This window comes from Daphnia magna, linkage group LG10, assembly GCF_020631705.1.
Source record: "Daphnia magna isolate NIES linkage group LG10, ASM2063170v1.1, whole genome shotgun sequence".
Classification (NCBI taxonomy): Eukaryota; Metazoa; Arthropoda; class Branchiopoda; order Diplostraca; family Daphniidae; genus Daphnia; species Daphnia magna.
The window spans coordinates 1893975-1909837 of NC_059191.1; the positions used below are offsets into that span (position 1 = coordinate 1893975).

Genomic DNA, 15863 nt, shown 5'->3' on the forward strand with positions numbered 1-15863 from the left:
ATTAAATCAAGGTCATTATAAAAAACACTGACAAGGATATGGTGTTTCATTTCCATCGTTAAAATAATTTATATTTGCGGAATCCTTTGACGTAGAGGTAACCGAAATGCTACAACTTACATTGTCTGAAAACAAATTGGTTACGAACCAGGAATTTTCGAAACCCATAATTAACACGTATGCGCCAAAATGGAGGGAAAAAAAATACCTTGTTGCTCTTTAAATTGTATATTTTTGTGGTGAGAACGAATCAAAAACAAAGGAACCAGTTGATCGTAACAAACGAGTTTTCTCACTTCGTGTGGATCGTTTCATTTCCTTTTCCTTGGCCATCGTGAAATTCCCATTTTTAATTCTCCTCTTGGCAGAAGCTGGTCCGCTTGTTGCTTGGACGTTACAACGAATCAAAAAAATTTTGTCTTATTGTAATTGTATGCGTTAAAACAGCAGCAGTCGTTGACGTGTAGTTGCTGCGTCCTTGCTGCTTTCTGAGTAATCTCACTGGTATGTGAGATTGGATGGAAACAGAGGCCATAAGGTCCTTGTTCAAGTAATCTGTCATAGCCGTCGTTTAATATGCAAATGCATCCACGATTCGTTGGGAATGGAGAGACGGAAGCGTTGCGTGCCCAACACGAAAACATTAAGTTTATACGGAAATCAAAATAGAAAGACCTAGTACGTGCACTATGATTTTGCTCCCTTAAGTTTATAGTTTACTATTATGAAATGATGCAAGTATATGTAGAAAAAAAACGCTTTGTATTGGCCTCGTATAGGAAGGGATACGAAAAGAATTATAGACAGATATACACCTCACAAAAACCATCAGGAAAGTATCGAGAGTTCTGTTGGAAACCGATTATTAGTCGCTAAATCATTACATTTCAGCATCAGATTTGAGACCGCAAGGTCGGCGAAATTCTTGGTTGTGTTCATGAATCCATTTATTGGATACTAACAATAAAGAGGGAAAAAAAATTATTTTTTAAAGATAAAATTGCCTCATTTTAAAAAGAACTTCTTACCCCATTTAGATCCAGTGAGGACGGGACATGCAGCATGACGTGTCAACTCGTTACCATCGCCATTTGGATGCAAATTGTACCAAAAAGCAGCACTTCCTTTCCGGGGCCACAAAGCCGCCCCAACTGTTGGAAAGACAGTAGCACCACCAGCCTCGACATCACTCATCTATACAAAAGGTAAAGGCCACATTTTTAATGAATTGTCGCTAGCTTCGACTGAGTCAATAACTTACGTAGAATAGCCAGGTAGCGATACGATTGCCCCATCCTAGTTCCTTGAAAGCGTTGAGTCTATCACCCTACGTCACATAAAAGAAACATATACGTTCGAGGAAAAAATTGAGAAACAATTAATAATAACACTGACTGTAAGCATAATAATCGTGATCAATTCATACCCTGGCGTAATCGTAATGAGGATCGTAATGTCCACCGATGCCGTAATTAACTACCTGGAGGTCTTCGGCCGTAGCCATGTCAAGTCCGGTGATGTCACCGACACGACGAGTCACCTACGCAAATTTAGTAAAATGATCATCATGTCGATGAACAGCATTTTTCTATCTACTTTGAAAAAGTATTGTTTACCTTAAAAATGTGCTCGTGCTCCTCGGTTTTCAACCAGGCCGATTTTGAAATTCGATAATTTGCGTGTTCCAGCTCACCGGTTTTGGGATTCCGAATAGTTGCTCGTTTAAACTATTCCATTGACTGAGAAATAATCCTCTTTTCTATGCATTACATAATCGAATTTTTGTCATACCCTGGGTTGAGCCATTCTTTTGACGGTTGCAATCTCCTCATCTGAAATTACTTCGTGATAAATGACGAGCAGAGGTTTAAGAAAACCCACTTCCATCTTGAGCGGTTGAATGAAAAAGAAGGGATTGTTGTTGGTTACGTAGCGACAATGAAGTCGGCTTTCCATTTCGGGACTCATCAACCTTTCCCCCCTGTGACACAGAGCAATAATTTTTACTCAATCACGAAAATCTGCACTAGAAAATGTTACCTGCAAAGCTTTTCAAACTTTTCTCTTTCTTCTAAATGATCATTGGGTTTTTTCAGTTTTAGATTGGCTGTGTTAAATGGTTTAGCTATGACGTTTTCTAACCTAAAGAACGGCACAAATGTTTAGGTATAAAAGCAATTAATTCAGACATGATGTTCCTATACCCAGCAGTATCTACATTGTGCAGGATTTCTCCCTGGTCAAGGAGGACTTGTTCGTAGTGTTTCTTGTTTCCAAGTGCTCGCTGATGATACGGAACATTCTTGAGCAACTCGTTAGTCAACTGCAGAGCTTCCATCACATTACCTGAATTTAAAACAAATATATTACTTAATACTCTTCCATTCAAAAACATTCATCTCACCTTGTTTGAACGTGGAAAAAGCCAGATATTCGAGAATGCTTTCCCGCGTGACAGTTTTATTGGACTCGTCATCAAATTTGTTTAAAGCTTCACCCATCCAAAGAACGGTATGATAGTGATCGTCATTATTGTACGATTGACGCCCAAGTTCCCAACAATCACCGGCTATAAGGACGTCGATGGTTAGACAAAAACTAAAAGATCGTAAATGAACATCTTGATTACCTGTAAGTTGACGAGAATAGGTCTTCCCCAACAAATTCCCGTTAGCTAAAGCGTGAGTGTCTAGTTTATAAGTATCTTGCAGTCTCATTAGAGCTACTGCTGCTCCATTCAAGTCCTCGTCAGATGGGAAACGCAAGTCTGTCCGGTGCTGAGTTAAGTTTTTAACAAACGCTAGGAGAAGATGACATTGACTGTTCGTATTCATATCAAATTGATATTGTTATATACCAGAGCCAACATTTTGAGTCATCACCTCTTCGATCTTTTTCCAATCAGAGGTGAGGCGTTTGACAAGTAAAAAAGCATTGACTGGATTTGCCAAATATTTAGAGACATCTGTAATTGCTTCCTGATACATGCTCTCGTATTCTTCCATGTATCTTTTTTTTTTAAACATAAAATGTAAAGCTTTGATTTTAAGGCCGGTTTCAAAATTGCTCACCCTCTCAGCTGTTTCAACTTGGTTTCTTCTTCTTGTATATAGTTATCTAGTTGTTTAACAAGCTCATACTCTGTGGATACAAGTCCCTCCATGTCTACCAAGGCAGTGAACATTTCTCCAAAGGCATTGCGTGTTTGCATAACGAAAAGAATTGTGGATAAGAAACCGGCAACACGCATGGCGGACATCTGTTTAAATCAAGTGCACAAATTAAATTTGCCTCAAAGACATTAAACAAATGTGGTGTTTTTAGAGGGAAACGTGAGAACTCACGCGCTCTTCCTTACAGTAAGAGAGAAGAAGATTATTTACTCGATTATTTTTCGCGGCGTGAAGGGGAAAAGAACCGGGAACTGTTTCGATTTCGACTTGAACAGTTTGATAAACTGTAGACGCACAGTGTGTCGAGTTTCTTTTACTTCGGTCGACAGTCAACTACACTCTTCTTCGTGATGAAAAGAGCAGTCCCGTCTTAAGCTCCGCCTTTTCCCTCCAGCGGCGTTTTTTAATCTTTGGTTTCAAGGAGAAAATAAATAAAAAAAAACAAAACAAAACAAGCAGATCCCTAAAAGAAGCCTTGCCATCGTTTTTCAGTCCCTACAGGTTCCAAAGAAAGAGATAAATGTCTGAATACTGGATCTGCACGATGATTCGTTTATGGTTTCGTTATATCACAAAACGCTACAATTTTGAGGCAAAACAACGTAACAATAAAGGCATTATATACAGTAGTTTTTTTAGTTTGTAGCTCTCTAAACTTTGACGAAAAACTACCGTCCGAATTACGAAAATAACATTTGATGTCGTTGGGAAACTGCCGACCGCCTCGATAAAGTGGAAATGCAAATTTCAAGTCGGCTTTTTTTGGATGGCAATAGAAAGCAAAGCATCACTTGCAGAACCCAACATAAGATCACGTAGCATTTCGAGGGCGGGAGACCTTGAATTCACTTTCAACGGATGATTCATCTTGCGCAACGATACGTCGGTTCGTGCCGGAGTCAGCGACCCCGGGAATTTTTTTAAACATTATTTATTTTTTCGGGAGAACGAGAAACTTGTATTGATAGAAACCTTGAAACAAGAGGTATCACTTGTAATTATAATCGCTCAGGGCATTGCAGACACCTAACGTCCCTGCTGGGTTTTCTGCTTGACAGCTTTCTAAGAGCAGATTTTCTATTTTTCTATTAAACTAACAGCTCGTTTTTTGGAAGTTATCTGTTAAACCCTTCGTCTTAACAAACAATGAATAGCTGTGGCTGTTTTGCGGCTGGAGTTTATAACGAGCTGATTCGAAATCTCGAATGTTGCGTGTTTCTAAATACTATGCATGATAGACATCACTCCAACACAATGGGGAGTGTATACGCTTTGTATTTTACAATTGTTGAAACGACAACGTGACATCAAAAGAAATTTCATTCGATTTCAAAGGGAGAAAAAAAGCTTACTAGAGAATTAAAAAATTACGAAAGACGTGAGATTACAGTGCTGCATTTTCTGCGTTACATTTCGGAATTATAGTTCAAACCACATGGGCGACGTAACTCTTGATTTCGTTCGTGAATCCATTTGTTAGACACTAGAACAGTTTTTTAAAAGATTCTTATAAACATGCTATTCGATGGGGAACTATTGGAAGTGTCTTACCCCATTTAGATCCAGTAAGGACAGGGCACGCAGCGTGTCGAGTATTTTCGTTACCCTCACCATTGGGATACAAGTTGTACCAAAAGGCAGCGCTTCCTTTCCGGGGCCAGAGTGCCACACCCAGAGAGGGGAAAACTGTCGCACCACCGGCTTCAACGTCACTCATCTAGTCGATTGGAAAATTTTAAAAATACAGGCGATTTATTGCAAGCCTCAGGATTTTGAAAAGAACTTGGTTTGCCATAAAAGTATATGGCTGACGAGCAAGTTGGAAGTTTTTGCGAAGACAATTATTGAAAAACTTACGTAAAATAACCAAGTGGCTATACGATTGCCCCATTCCAGGTCTCTGGGACCATGAACTTCGCCTTTCTGTTGACATAAAATGAAAAGAAATTAGGATAGGAATAGAGCAGGAAAAACTGCGCGAAATCATGTAAACTTAAACACTTTACGAGCAATTTCGTACCTTTGCGTAATCGAAATGAGGCACATAATGTCCGCCGATTCCATAATTACAAACTTGTAAGTCCTCAGCCGTTGTCATGTCCAGACCAGTGATGTATCCGACTCGTCGACTCACCTGATTGAGCATACTACGTACAATTTAGCTATCGCACTTTTAATAATGATTTTTCACCTTAGATATGAGATGGTGTTCATCATCCCTCAAAAAGGCCGCCTTGGAGATTCGATACTTGACCGGTATACTTTCACCTGTTTCCATGTTTTGTACAGTTGTTCTCTTAAGCTATCGATAAATTTAGAAAATACGGTTAACAGTGTACTGCTATGAAGCTCATGTCTCACTATACCCTGGGTTGGGCTAGCTTCTTGACTGCTTCAATTTCTTCGTCGAAGATGACGTCATGATAGATAACAAGCAGCGGCTTTAAGAAAGCTTCTTCGAGTTTGACGGGTTGAATGAAGAAGAAAGGCACGTTATTGGTCACGTAACGACATCGGAGACGGCCTTCGATTTTGGGATCCATTAGTTTCTCCCCTCTATAAGGAATTTCAGTGTCATATTTCAATAGAAATCTTAGGTGCGAAAAATGTTTTGTTTTTTTACCTGCATAACTTTTCATAGTTATCCCAAAGATCGTTGGGTACCCCAAATGTCCTCAAAGTCTTCGCCAGTTTTAGATTTGTTGCGTTAAATCGCTCGTCTGTTGTGACATCGTCAATGCTAAACAACAAACAAGCATTAAATACTTTTGACTGTGTTGACTGTGCAACTCGAGACAGGTTAAAGACACCACAGCCGATTGAAGTAAATTATATCCATACGCAGCAGTTTGTTCGTGTGCTGATTCTTGCTCACGAAGAAGTCGTTCGTAGTGTCTTACGTTGCCGAGCGCATGCTGATGGAAAGGAACAATCTTGAGAAGTTCACGAGTCAAATGCAGGGCTTCCTTCACATTTCCTGTGTGACAAATTCCTATTTAAATGGATCTAACAACAGGAAATGTGCGTTTTCATGATATACCCTGTTTGTAGGTGGAAAATGCTAAATATCCGAGAATATCTTGTCGGGAAACGGTTTTGTTTGATTCGTTTTCTGATTTGCTCAGAGCTTCTGACATCCATAGAACAGTGTGATAGTGATCGCCGTTGTTGTACGACTGGCGACCGAGTTCCCAGCAATCATCAGCTAAAATAAAACAATCAAATTAACGGCCTTTTTCTCAGATTGATGTGGAACACCATCGCTCCATTCTTGTTAATTACCGGTGAGTTGACGGGAATTCTTCTTCCCCAACACTTTTCCTTCAGCTAAAGCGTGTGTATCCAACTGGTAAGTATCTTGCAGTCTCATGAGCGCTACGGCTGCTCCATTTAAATCCTCGTCGGATGGTAAACGTAAATCATTTCTTTGCTGTGTGATGTTCTTTACAAAATCTATGGAGAGATATTACATTAATTGAACTAGGAAGACCATAGCCTTACAATACGAATTAAACATACCAGAGCCAACATTACGTGAAACTACGCTCTTCACTTTCTTCCAGTCAGACGTAAGACGCTTAACTAATAGATAAGCGTTGAGTGGATTAGCTAAATAGGTGGTCGGATCCGCGCTGGCTTCTTGGTAAATGCTTTCATACTCTTCCAGAAAACTAATGAGAGTGAAGGGGAAATGTATAGTACATTTTCAGTTTACCATAAGAAATGTTCTCACCCTTTCAGTCGCGTCAGTCTAGTCTCTTCTTCTTGAATATAATTTTCAAGATACTTTACGAGCTGTAACTCTGTCGATACTAGGTCCTCCATATCTGCTAGGGCCGTAAACATATCGCCAGAAACAGCAGCTGATTGCAGGAAAATGAGGACGGTATAGGCTAAGGCAAAAATGATCATTTTCTTGTTTACCTAAAAAGAAAAAAATATTTGTATGAACCCGGTTTAAATTTTAGAAATGTTAATATCACTTAAAGTTTACATGTTAAACAGTTTTTCGGACAGGTCACAGATGGCGATATAAGCGTTGAAGCACGTATAACAACAATATTGAGCCATCAGCCAATCACGAATACATAACTACGAATTCATAACCTAGAACCTGGCAGCTTTTGTATCACCCTTAACCTTCGTTTTAGTGACTGAAAATACTTTTACGAATATTTCCCTATGTTTGTGTTAGAAGTCTTTTCTTTCCTATCGAATTTCATATTTGTAATTTCTACATCTTCTTCAAGCATGGTCGTACAATAAAAAATATATAATAATAACGTTACTTAAATTTAACTTTAATTCACTTTTCTTATATACCAAATTACCAATGCTTCAAGGCCGATTTTAGGGAAGATTTTGACCATATTTGTATTACGCGACAACCTTGGATTCCTTTTTAAGAACCTGTACATTTGCACACGATAGGACACTTGCACAAAATGCAAATGAAATCTAGATCCATCCTGTCTTCTCCCATATCAGGGGGCCTTGCTTAATGGATTTTCTTTGAATAGTTAATAATGTTTAACTTCAATCCCCGTCCTCGTATCGTCAGTTGTATTCCGGACTTGATCTGCTGGTTGTGCTGGACACACTAGTTGAGGAGGTAAGTTTGTTTGTTTCAATCTTTTGAGCAGCATGCGGCTGAGCATTAGCTCTTTGTTAACAATGATGCCAATGCTCTGCAAAGTGTTTGCCTCATCAAACACAATGTGAACGTGCATGTTAATACGAATAGGCATTACGTTAAAACGGAACAATATTTTTCCAACATTGACACGTTTTTTGCCTAAAGATGTTAGGCGTGCTGAAAGTTCGATCCCCTCGTGTGATAAGATTTATTCTTTATCCGTCACAACCAGGATACCTCATCTGCAATCTAATCTCAGTGGTGCTATCGATTGATTCCTGTCGACGAGGCAAGACGAGGTTTTATTGCTAGTTGTTCGACGCAATCGAATTTGGAATCATGGAGTTTTTTTTCCATCTCATCGTTTTTGCTTTCGTTTTCCATGTTTGTTTCGCCGTGCCATCGGTTTACCAAGTTGGCGTGGGAATTGCTGATGTTACTGGACCTGCGGCGGACATTAACATGGTACCTTTTTTCTACTGAATAGTTCCATAATGAAGTTCGGGAAATATTTTTATTTTGCCTTTCTTCCTCTTCAGCAAATCTCTACGCTATCTTCTAGCATGCTACTTAAAAAGTAATTTAAAATAAAATTTTCTTTTGTATTCATTTTTGTCTTAGATGGGATACGCACAGCCAGCACAAAAATCTGCAGGAATTCACACGCGCCAGTATTCGCGAACGTTTATTATCGACGATGAAACCAGACGTGTCGCATTTGTTAGTGTAGATTGCGCTTTGATGGACCAAGTCGTCAAAACAGAAGTAAGAAAAAAAGTCACTTTTTATGCAGTCTTTATCGCAGTTGGATAGATAACGTTCAAAACAAATCGGGAAAACAGAAACTGATACGATAACTAAGGCTAGTTAATTAAATTCAACTGTTCTTTTTTCCCGTTAACGACGACTGATCTGAGAAAACTCTGCAACAGATGGTCATTTGTTTGGATATCTTTCCAGACTTTTCCCTCTTCCCTCGTTAAAGCAAGGTAGCAGCTCTTCTACTAAGAAACAATTTAGAATTGCACTTGGAAACAAGTAAACGATCAGGAATTACGAGAAGATTGACCTTCAGCTTCCTTTGTTGCTAATGAACTTGCCTTGACAATTTTTTTCCCCTCACTATAACGTTACTAAAGAAACCATAGATAAAGGTATTCCAGTGGCTCCATTTTTAGCAGAAATTTCGTTCACACCTTGTGATCTTCCTTTGCAGTCAAATTCATTCGACAAAAGTGATGCATAGATATATCGGTAAAATCCTTTGGTCCACGAAATTATTTACTTACCTTACGTGAAAAAGTGTTGTATTGCCAGACCAGAAGATTCGTTTCCTCGACTCCAAAGGAAGATGACACTAGTTCTTTCACAGTTGAACAACACCTGTAATACGAAAGAAACCAGCAAGTGTATTCAATTGCGGCCGGTAATCAACTGAAGTTTTACACGCTCACAGGTAAAGCCGGAATGTATGGACTCGGGTACCGACTGAAGTACCGCCTCCTCAATATGTTTCTCGCCCAGCAGTTTTCTTTGTCTCCTTCCTTATCGTATTGGCATTGAAGTTTTTTCATATAACAGCACATAAATAAGTGAGCTGATTTTGTGTGTGAACGGAAAAAGACATATACGAGAAACGAATACTGGTTCGATTTACGTAATGCCCATTCTTTATTAATAGATTTTATACTTGATTAGGTTGTGAGGCGATTGGAGTCAAAATTCCCCGGAGTTTACTCGCATAAAAACGTTGTTCTAAGCGGAACACATACACATTCAGGACCTGGTGGATATCTTCAATATGTACTCTTTCTGGTTACCAGCAAAGGCTGGGTTCAACAATCATTCGATGCTTTAGTCGATGGCATCGTTAAGGTGATTGTGCAAATCCTAAAGGAGATAGTCCCGTGTTCATCTAATTATCTCTTCCCTTTTTTTTCTTCAAGAGTATTGACATCGCCGACGGAAACATGCAATCTGCAAACATTTATTATTCAAAAGATATATTAGTTGACGCCAACATCAATCGTAGCCCTGCCTCTTATCTAAATAATCCAGCACCTGAAAGAGCCAAGCGAGTTTTGAAAAGAAACTTAAGGGGGATATCAGACTAATCTGTTAAACAATATTTCCCATGACAGGTATACTTACAATACGGATAAGGATATGGTTCAGCTAAAATTCGTTTCAACTACCGGTCAACCAATCGGCATAATAAATTGGTATGCCGTTCATTGTACCAGCATGAATAACACCAATCCCTTCATTTCGTCGGACAACAAGGGATACGCAGGATTGTTGTTTGAGGGCTTTGTCAACGGAGCTGATATCATGCCAGGAAAAGTCTGTCATTGTTCGCTAGTTTCTTTGATTGATAAAAGATTCAAATATTGTTGCTTGTTAACAACGTAACAGGGACCGTTTGTGGCAGCTTTTGCTAGTTCGAACCTTGGAGATGTTTCTCCAAACACGATGGGAGCGAAATGCATTGACACAGGACTTCCATGTGATTTTGTTAGCTCCACGTGCAATGGTAGGACACAGAAATGCATCGCATTCGGACCCGGGAAAGATATGGTCGATAGCACCCGAATTATTGGAGAAAAACAGTTTCAGAAAGCTTGGGTAACCCTAAGGCATAATTCAAATTTTGAAAAATTTATACTCATATTCTACTGATCTCGTGCTTAACAGGGCATGTATGAAAAAGACAATTCAGAGTTAGAGGCGCTGGAAGGCCCAGTTCAGTATGCCCATCAGTTTGTCGACATGCCCAACTATTGGGTTGAGATCGAAGATCCTGTCAACGGACCGACTATGGTAAAGAATGCAAGAAATAAGCTCTAGCCCATAAACTGTCAACATTTTTATGCTTTTGTTGCAACTAGACAAAACTGTGCAAGCCAGCCATGGGATACAGCTTCGCGGCTGGAACTACAGACGGACCGGGAGCTTTCGATTTCACGCAGGGAACTTCTTCTGAAAACAATTTTTGGAACCTCGTGGGTAAGTTGGTTTAATTTCATCTAGTAACTTACGCTGAATCTTTTGTGTACCTTCTAACTAGGTTCGGCGTTGGTTAAACCGAGTGAAGAAATCAAGCAATGTCATTCACCCAAACCAGTTTTACTTTCTACTGGAGAGGTTAGCCTTACAGTATTTTATGGTGTTAGTCACGTACTCCATGAACCCATTACCACAATGGCAACTGAGAGTGTTTCAAGAGTCCGTATAAATAGTATTGTCTATTGAAAGATACTTTAGGGTTTCCTCCACTACAGCTCATACAAAATTTACGATGTTATAATTTTAGAACCTTGGAGATAGGTTTCCATAGTAGTTTTCTATATCCTAACAGATTACGTGGCCGTACGACTGGCATCCTAGCATCGTGGAAACGCAAGTCTTACGAATCGGACAGCTGCTCATCGCAGCAGTTCCGGGTGAATTCACTACTATGGCAGGAAGACGGTTCCGGGAAGCTCTAAATTCCGAAGCTAGTAACAATGGAGGAGGGTCCAACATTAAAACGGTCATTGCCGGACTCTCCAACGTCTACACTCATTACGTCACCACTTTCGAAGAATATCAGGTTCACACGTTTCTTCGCTTGAGTTCCAATTGGCTTCACGGTAAATGACTATGAATCTATAGGTCCAACGGTACGAAGGTGCGTCGACAATTTATGGGCCACACACTCTGTCCGCTCATCTGGATCAGTACAAGACATTGACACGAAGTATCTTCAAGGTTTAGGCATTTTTCATTGCTCTATTTTGCAAACAGCACGCCTTTGATAACAATTTGTATAGAATGAAACCTTGACTGCTGGCCCAACTCCACCATTTTTATTGGACAAGCAAATCTCTCTCGTCCCTGGCGTCGTTTTTGATAAACCTGCATTCAATCGCAAATTCGGTGATTGCCTTGTACAGCCGTATCCATTTGTACGACCTAACGAGACCGTGACGGCGACATTCGTGAGACTTAATTTTTAAAATGCAAGAGAACCTACCAATTAGGAAGTTTTTCGTTTATCAGGTTGCTGGGCATCCTCGTAACAATCTAATGCTGGATAATACTTTCATGAATGTGGAGGCCAAGCAGACTGATGGTTCTTGGAAAGTCATCCGAACCGACGCCCATTTTGATACATTGTACTCACATGTTTAACTGTTATAAGATGTCACTAAGACCATTCTTACCTAATTCTTTCATTCTTTACTAGCTTCTTTTGGGAAAGAACATCAGGTGTTGGACAGAGCGAAGCTCATCTTCGCTGGATTGTGCCAGGCGACAATCCTGAAGGCGAATATCGTATTTCGCATTTTGGTCATTATAAAAACATAGATGGTAGCACTGTTCCTTACAACGGCACTACTCAATCCTTTACGGTAATTGTGTTTATCTGCACTATTTAACTTATCCAGCACACTCAAATGGAAAATAATATTTTTTAATTGCAGGTTGGAGCTTAGTAGCTGACGAGGAGGTAACTTGTTTCCCTGAACATGTTTCATCAATTAAAGGAAATAAACATACGTTACATTCTTTAAGTCAACTTATTTTTCATCTATTGCCCTCGATCTATGTTTTTGACATCAGTAGATGGCTTCTGTTGAGAGAATGGGTCTAACTAGATCAATTCTAATAGTAGAGCCTACTGCATAGCCTAATCTTGCATGACTCCAGTAACCATAGTAACGGAACCTCAATGTTGACCCCAGTCTCTGGTGTCAAACAAGTTTGGAAGGGGGATACAATTTACTTGAAAGCATTCGATTAATCTAAATTTTAACACTAGGGACTCTTAATCCGTTCGGGAAGTTCCCGATAGGGTTGGGCTGTAGCTGCTCTTGAATCGCGGCAACCGTATATGCTCTGATTACGCTCAACGGCTCCCATTGTTCGCGAAGTGTCGTAGTATCATACGACACCAGCCCCCCCTCCGTCCCACCCTCAAATTAATTCAATCGAAGGTGCTGTCGCAGTGGCAGTCGACACCAGTCCCCTTGTCAGTGATTTAGTTGAACCATAGACTACGAAGTAAAGACGGCGATCGGCTCCATAAGCCCGAGAGGAATCGTCCGAAGCGATGCTTCTGCATGCCGGTAGGGGTCAGGCCGTACCGGTTAACAAGGCAATTTAGTCGTTCCCCGTTTCCCTACTGATTACGTGCTTCACACACACGCATTTTCGGGTATATGGAATTCATATTGATTTTTCTACTTTATACCATGATTTTGAATAGCCCTTCCCCGTGTCCCTTGAATTTTTGCTCAATTTTACTTACAAGTTCGGGTGTAGAAAAAATTAATTTTATGTGACCCCCTTTTCCCTTGAATATATTTCGTTTTAAAGAAATCGTGAAACACTGGTTGTTGTTTTTTTCGATTTCAACAGAAGGTAGTAGGCGCGAGCTACAAACTACACTCAGTTGATACAACTAATTTCGCCGTTTGTATCTGCCCTATATTAATATTTTAGTATATGAAATAAATAAAAAGACCTAAAAATTTAAAAATATGTTCAAGATGTATGTATTATTCAGTGACTGACAACCTTTTAAACACTGACTTCTGATCACTCAAGAATCGAATTATCACATATATTTATCATTTATCGCCTAGCGAGATTCATAACCAAAATTAATTAAATACCTTTTGTTTTATTTTGAACACCACAGAACAACATAATCCTTGAAAAACCACAACGTAAACAATGTAAATGACGCCTACAAATTCACAACAGTGTTTCAAGATTTCATTTAAAAATCCAAATATTCATGAGAAACGATGGTCACATAAAACTTTTTTTTCTACACCCGAATTTGCAAGTAAAATTAAGCAAAAATTCAAGAGACACGTGGAAGGGCTATATAAAATTATAGTATAAAATATAAATATCAATATGAATTCCATATACCCGAAAATGCGTGTGTGTGAAGCACGTAATCAGTAGGGAAACGGGGAACGACTAAATTGCCTTGTTAACCGGTACGGCCTGACCCCTACCGGCATGCAGAAGCATCGCCTGTGGAGGGTTATAGGGGAGTTCAGTCTTTACCTTGTAGTCTATGGTTGAACGTTGTTATTTCAGCCATTTGTGAGCTAATTTTAGGATTTTTTATTTCTAGTTTTGGAATATCGAATCTTGCTGCTGCTATTGTTTGTAGGTCGTGTTAATTTTTTAGAAAATATTGATTTAATTAAGTGAAAGATTCTCTTAGACTCCAAAACCGGCTGCTACTTACTAGAGCCTAGAGCCAGCAGCTGGGTGCCTTAAAGTTGAAGTTGAAGTTAGTGAAATATCACTAATGTATAGAATTGAATTTTGTAACTATGCCAAGGTAACAAGCCGTCTTATGGTAGAAATTCTTAGGCCTTACGCCTTAGTTGTTACTGGTTGTCTGCTGAATGTAGATTGTGTTCTATTTTAAACATTATCTTGGTTAACAACACTAAAATTTGCCTCTTTTTTGTGCCAACCTGAGACACACTTCTTTTCAAGATTATTTGCATGATACACTTAATTGTTATTTGAAGGTAGATTGTCACCAGACATCCTTTGAATGGTACAATATGTTCGCATGTTATTTCTTTCAGTTCAATTTTCTGTCACACAATGTTTTCATTCTCCAGGTATACCCACTGTCAGCAGCCTTACAGTGTGCTTCATAAATACATCAACCCCTGAGATAACATTATCGTTGGAAATTGTGTTTTTGTTTTCCACTTCTATTATCCATATGCAATTTTCACACTACTTCATTACCTTTGTGGTATGTCGGTTTTTCTAGTTCGGTTAGAATAATTTTTTAGAAAATGTTAACCTATTTTTGGAAACCAGGTGGATATTTTATCATCCTGGAAAAAGGATTATGGAAATTGGTGATTTCTAATATACAGCTGGTATTCAGGTTTATTTTTACATGTACAACATATCTGCATTAATGTTGTTTTGCTTTCCCACAAGCAGATAACAAGTTTTAATATATTAACATTTCAGAATGAGCGTCCAATTTGAAGTTGTGAGTGTTTTATCAGATTACATCCTACTTTGAAAACCAAACTATTTCCTTCTACAACTGGATTTTGAATTATGGTACATGGGTATTATGTGATCTTGATGTAAGTACTATTGTGTGCTTCACACTTTTATTACTTTATGGAATCAGTTCATTCAATTGTAACCTTTTTTTTCATTCAAAATATAGATCTTTGCAAAGTCTTTAATTGATGTTATAGGCTACTAAAAAAATTCCCACAGAAGGTATTTGTCACAGACAGATAGATATTCAATATTTATTCAATAAATATTCAGAATTTTTAACTGAACATTTTTTTTTTTTTACCTTCAGGAAGTTCTTGCAGGATCTGTTATCGACCGTCTATGCTATGCAGTAATTGGATGACACTCTGGCACTCTTTGGAAGGACGACCGGCAATTTCAAGATTCATTTATTTCCTTCCACATGATAGTATTTATTTATTTTAAAAAATTGAATTGCATATCTGGGCTCCCTTCTTTTCTGTGGCCCCGTTTCCCCTTGACTCGTAATAAGCCCGTAGGGGGTCATGCCTCTACTGTGATCAGCAGTAAAGGTTGTGAGTGCGCTGTCCGGAAAGGGGACGTGGGGGTCCTTAAGTTCTATGATATCATTGGAGGGCGAAGAGGCTACCCACAAATCCGAATTAACGGTTAATCGCTCACGTAAAAACTTGTCCGAAACCTTCCATCCTTTTCCGGCTTCTCTTAGCCACGCACCGGGTAATCTCCCCGGTGATTCAATTCAGTGATATTTGTTGTATACGTATATTTCACCAACAATAAAAAAATTTTAGAAAAAAATTGTGAAATTTTGTTACAAATTTTTTTCCTTAGAGTTTTTAGTACTCTCTTCTCAAACAATTTCTTGTCATCTTCTCGCTTGCCGATACAATGAAAGGCAATATCCGGATGCGCTCTACGATAGAATTGGTCTGTTCGAATTGGTCTGTTCTGGGAATCGAACTTCAGACATCTGGAATCCCAGTAAAGCACTCAACCATTAT

The 15863-nt window shown here is 39.0% G+C and overlaps 3 protein-coding genes and 1 long non-coding RNA gene across 11 annotated transcripts; 2 read left to right on the forward strand and 2 right to left on the reverse strand.

The window, feature by feature from the left end:
• Positions 1–743: 743 nt before the first annotated feature.
• On the reverse strand, positions 744–3535 carry LOC116931531 (prolyl 4-hydroxylase subunit alpha-1). 3 transcript variants are annotated; one of them, XM_032939121.2, is made up of 13 exons: positions 3384–3535; positions 3072–3259; positions 2858–3009; positions 2630–2800; positions 2405–2569; positions 2205–2346; positions 2041–2142; positions 1792–1981; positions 1617–1727; positions 1427–1540; positions 1262–1327; positions 1029–1194; positions 744–957 (listed from the first exon to the last, which is right to left on the reverse strand). In XM_032939121.2, exons 2-13 carry the CDS (start codon positions 3257–3259, stop codon positions 881–883), a joined length of 1644 nt encoding a protein of 547 aa, XP_032795012.2. In that variant the 5' UTR covers positions 3384–3535; the 3' UTR covers positions 744–880. The 3 variants fall into 3 exon arrangements, with proteins under 3 accessions (XP_032795012.2, XP_032795011.2, XP_032795013.2); XM_032939120.2 differs by having other exon boundaries at positions 3359–3518; XM_032939122.2 differs by having other exon boundaries at positions 3345–3503.
• An 895-nt stretch (positions 3536–4430) lies between these two features.
• LOC116931532 (prolyl 4-hydroxylase subunit alpha-1) lies at positions 4431–9253 on the reverse strand. Of its 2 annotated transcripts, none has more exons than XM_032939123.2 (13): positions 9099–9253; positions 6907–7097; positions 6693–6844; positions 6456–6626; positions 6214–6378; positions 6015–6150; positions 5797–5913; positions 5540–5729; positions 5365–5475; positions 5194–5307; positions 5031–5096; positions 4725–4890; positions 4431–4656 (listed from the first exon to the last, which is right to left on the reverse strand). In XM_032939123.2, exons 2-13 carry the CDS (start codon positions 7083–7085, stop codon positions 4580–4582), a joined length of 1644 nt encoding a protein of 547 aa, XP_032795014.2. In that variant the 5' UTR covers positions 7086–7097; positions 9099–9253; the 3' UTR covers positions 4431–4579. The 2 variants fall into 2 exon arrangements, with proteins under 2 accessions (XP_032795014.2, XP_032795016.2); XM_032939125.2 differs by having other exon boundaries at positions 9104–9248.
• Positions 8055–12365, forward strand: LOC116931528 (neutral ceramidase). Its single transcript, XM_032939114.2, has 15 exons — positions 8055–8274; positions 8431–8574; positions 9508–9684; positions 9756–9883; positions 9951–10152; positions 10225–10434; positions 10504–10629; positions 10698–10815; positions 10877–10953; positions 11168–11401; positions 11464–11559; positions 11622–11789; positions 11851–11966; positions 12038–12203; positions 12276–12365. The coding sequence occupies exons 1-15, from the start codon at positions 8149–8151 to the stop codon at positions 12285–12287; spliced, it is 2100 nt and encodes a 699-aa protein (XP_032795005.2). The 5' UTR covers positions 8055–8148; the 3' UTR covers positions 12288–12365.
• A 1358-nt stretch (positions 12366–13723) lies between these two features.
• On the forward strand, positions 13724–15411 carry LOC116931549. Of its 5 annotated transcripts, XR_006651648.1 has the most exons (8): positions 13724–13980; positions 14039–14158; positions 14355–14383; positions 14451–14590; positions 14659–14720; positions 14788–14939; positions 15026–15081; positions 15170–15411. It is a non-coding gene; the product is annotated as an uncharacterized LOC116931549 (long non-coding RNA). The 5 variants fall into 5 exon arrangements; XR_006651651.1 differs by having other exon boundaries at positions 14039–14383; positions 14659–14742; positions 14818–14939; XR_006651650.1 differs by having other exon boundaries at positions 14039–14383; positions 14785–14939.
• Positions 15412–15863: the final 452 nt, after the last annotated feature.

Coding starts and splice junctions, on each gene's coding strand:
- LOC116931531 (XM_032939121.2), bottom strand. CDS start 3,259: ATGTCCGCCATGCGTGTTGCCGGTTTCTTATCCACAATTCTTTTCGTT. Junction 3,010..3,071: donor AAGTTGAAACAGCTGAGAGG/GTGAGCAATTTT, acceptor TAAAAAAAAAAG/ATACATGGAAGAATACGAGA. Junction 2,570..2,629: donor CTATTCTCGTCAACTTACAG/GTAATCAAGATG, acceptor ACGTCCTTATAG/CCGGTGATTGTTGGGAACTT.
- LOC116931532 (XM_032939123.2), bottom strand. CDS start 7,085: ATGATCATTTTTGCCTTAGCCTATACCGTCCTCATTTTCCTGCAATCA. Junction 5,730..5,796: donor AACTATGAAAAGTTATGCAG/GTAAAAAAACAA, acceptor AATTCCTTATAG/AGGGGAGAAACTAATGGATC. Junction 5,476..5,539: donor AGAAGCTAGCCCAACCCAGG/GTATAGTGAGAC, acceptor ATTTATCGATAG/CTTAAGAGAACAACTGTACA.
- LOC116931528 (XM_032939114.2), top strand. CDS start 8,149: ATGGAGTTTTTTTTCCATCTCATCGTTTTTGCTTTCGTTTTCCATGTT. Junction 11,790..11,850: donor AGACCGTGACGGCGACATTC/GTGAGACTTAAT, acceptor TTCGTTTATCAG/GTTGCTGGGCATCCTCGTAA. Junction 11,967..12,037: donor GACGCCCATTTTGATACATT/GTACTCACATGT, acceptor ATTCTTTACTAG/CTTCTTTTGGGAAAGAACAT.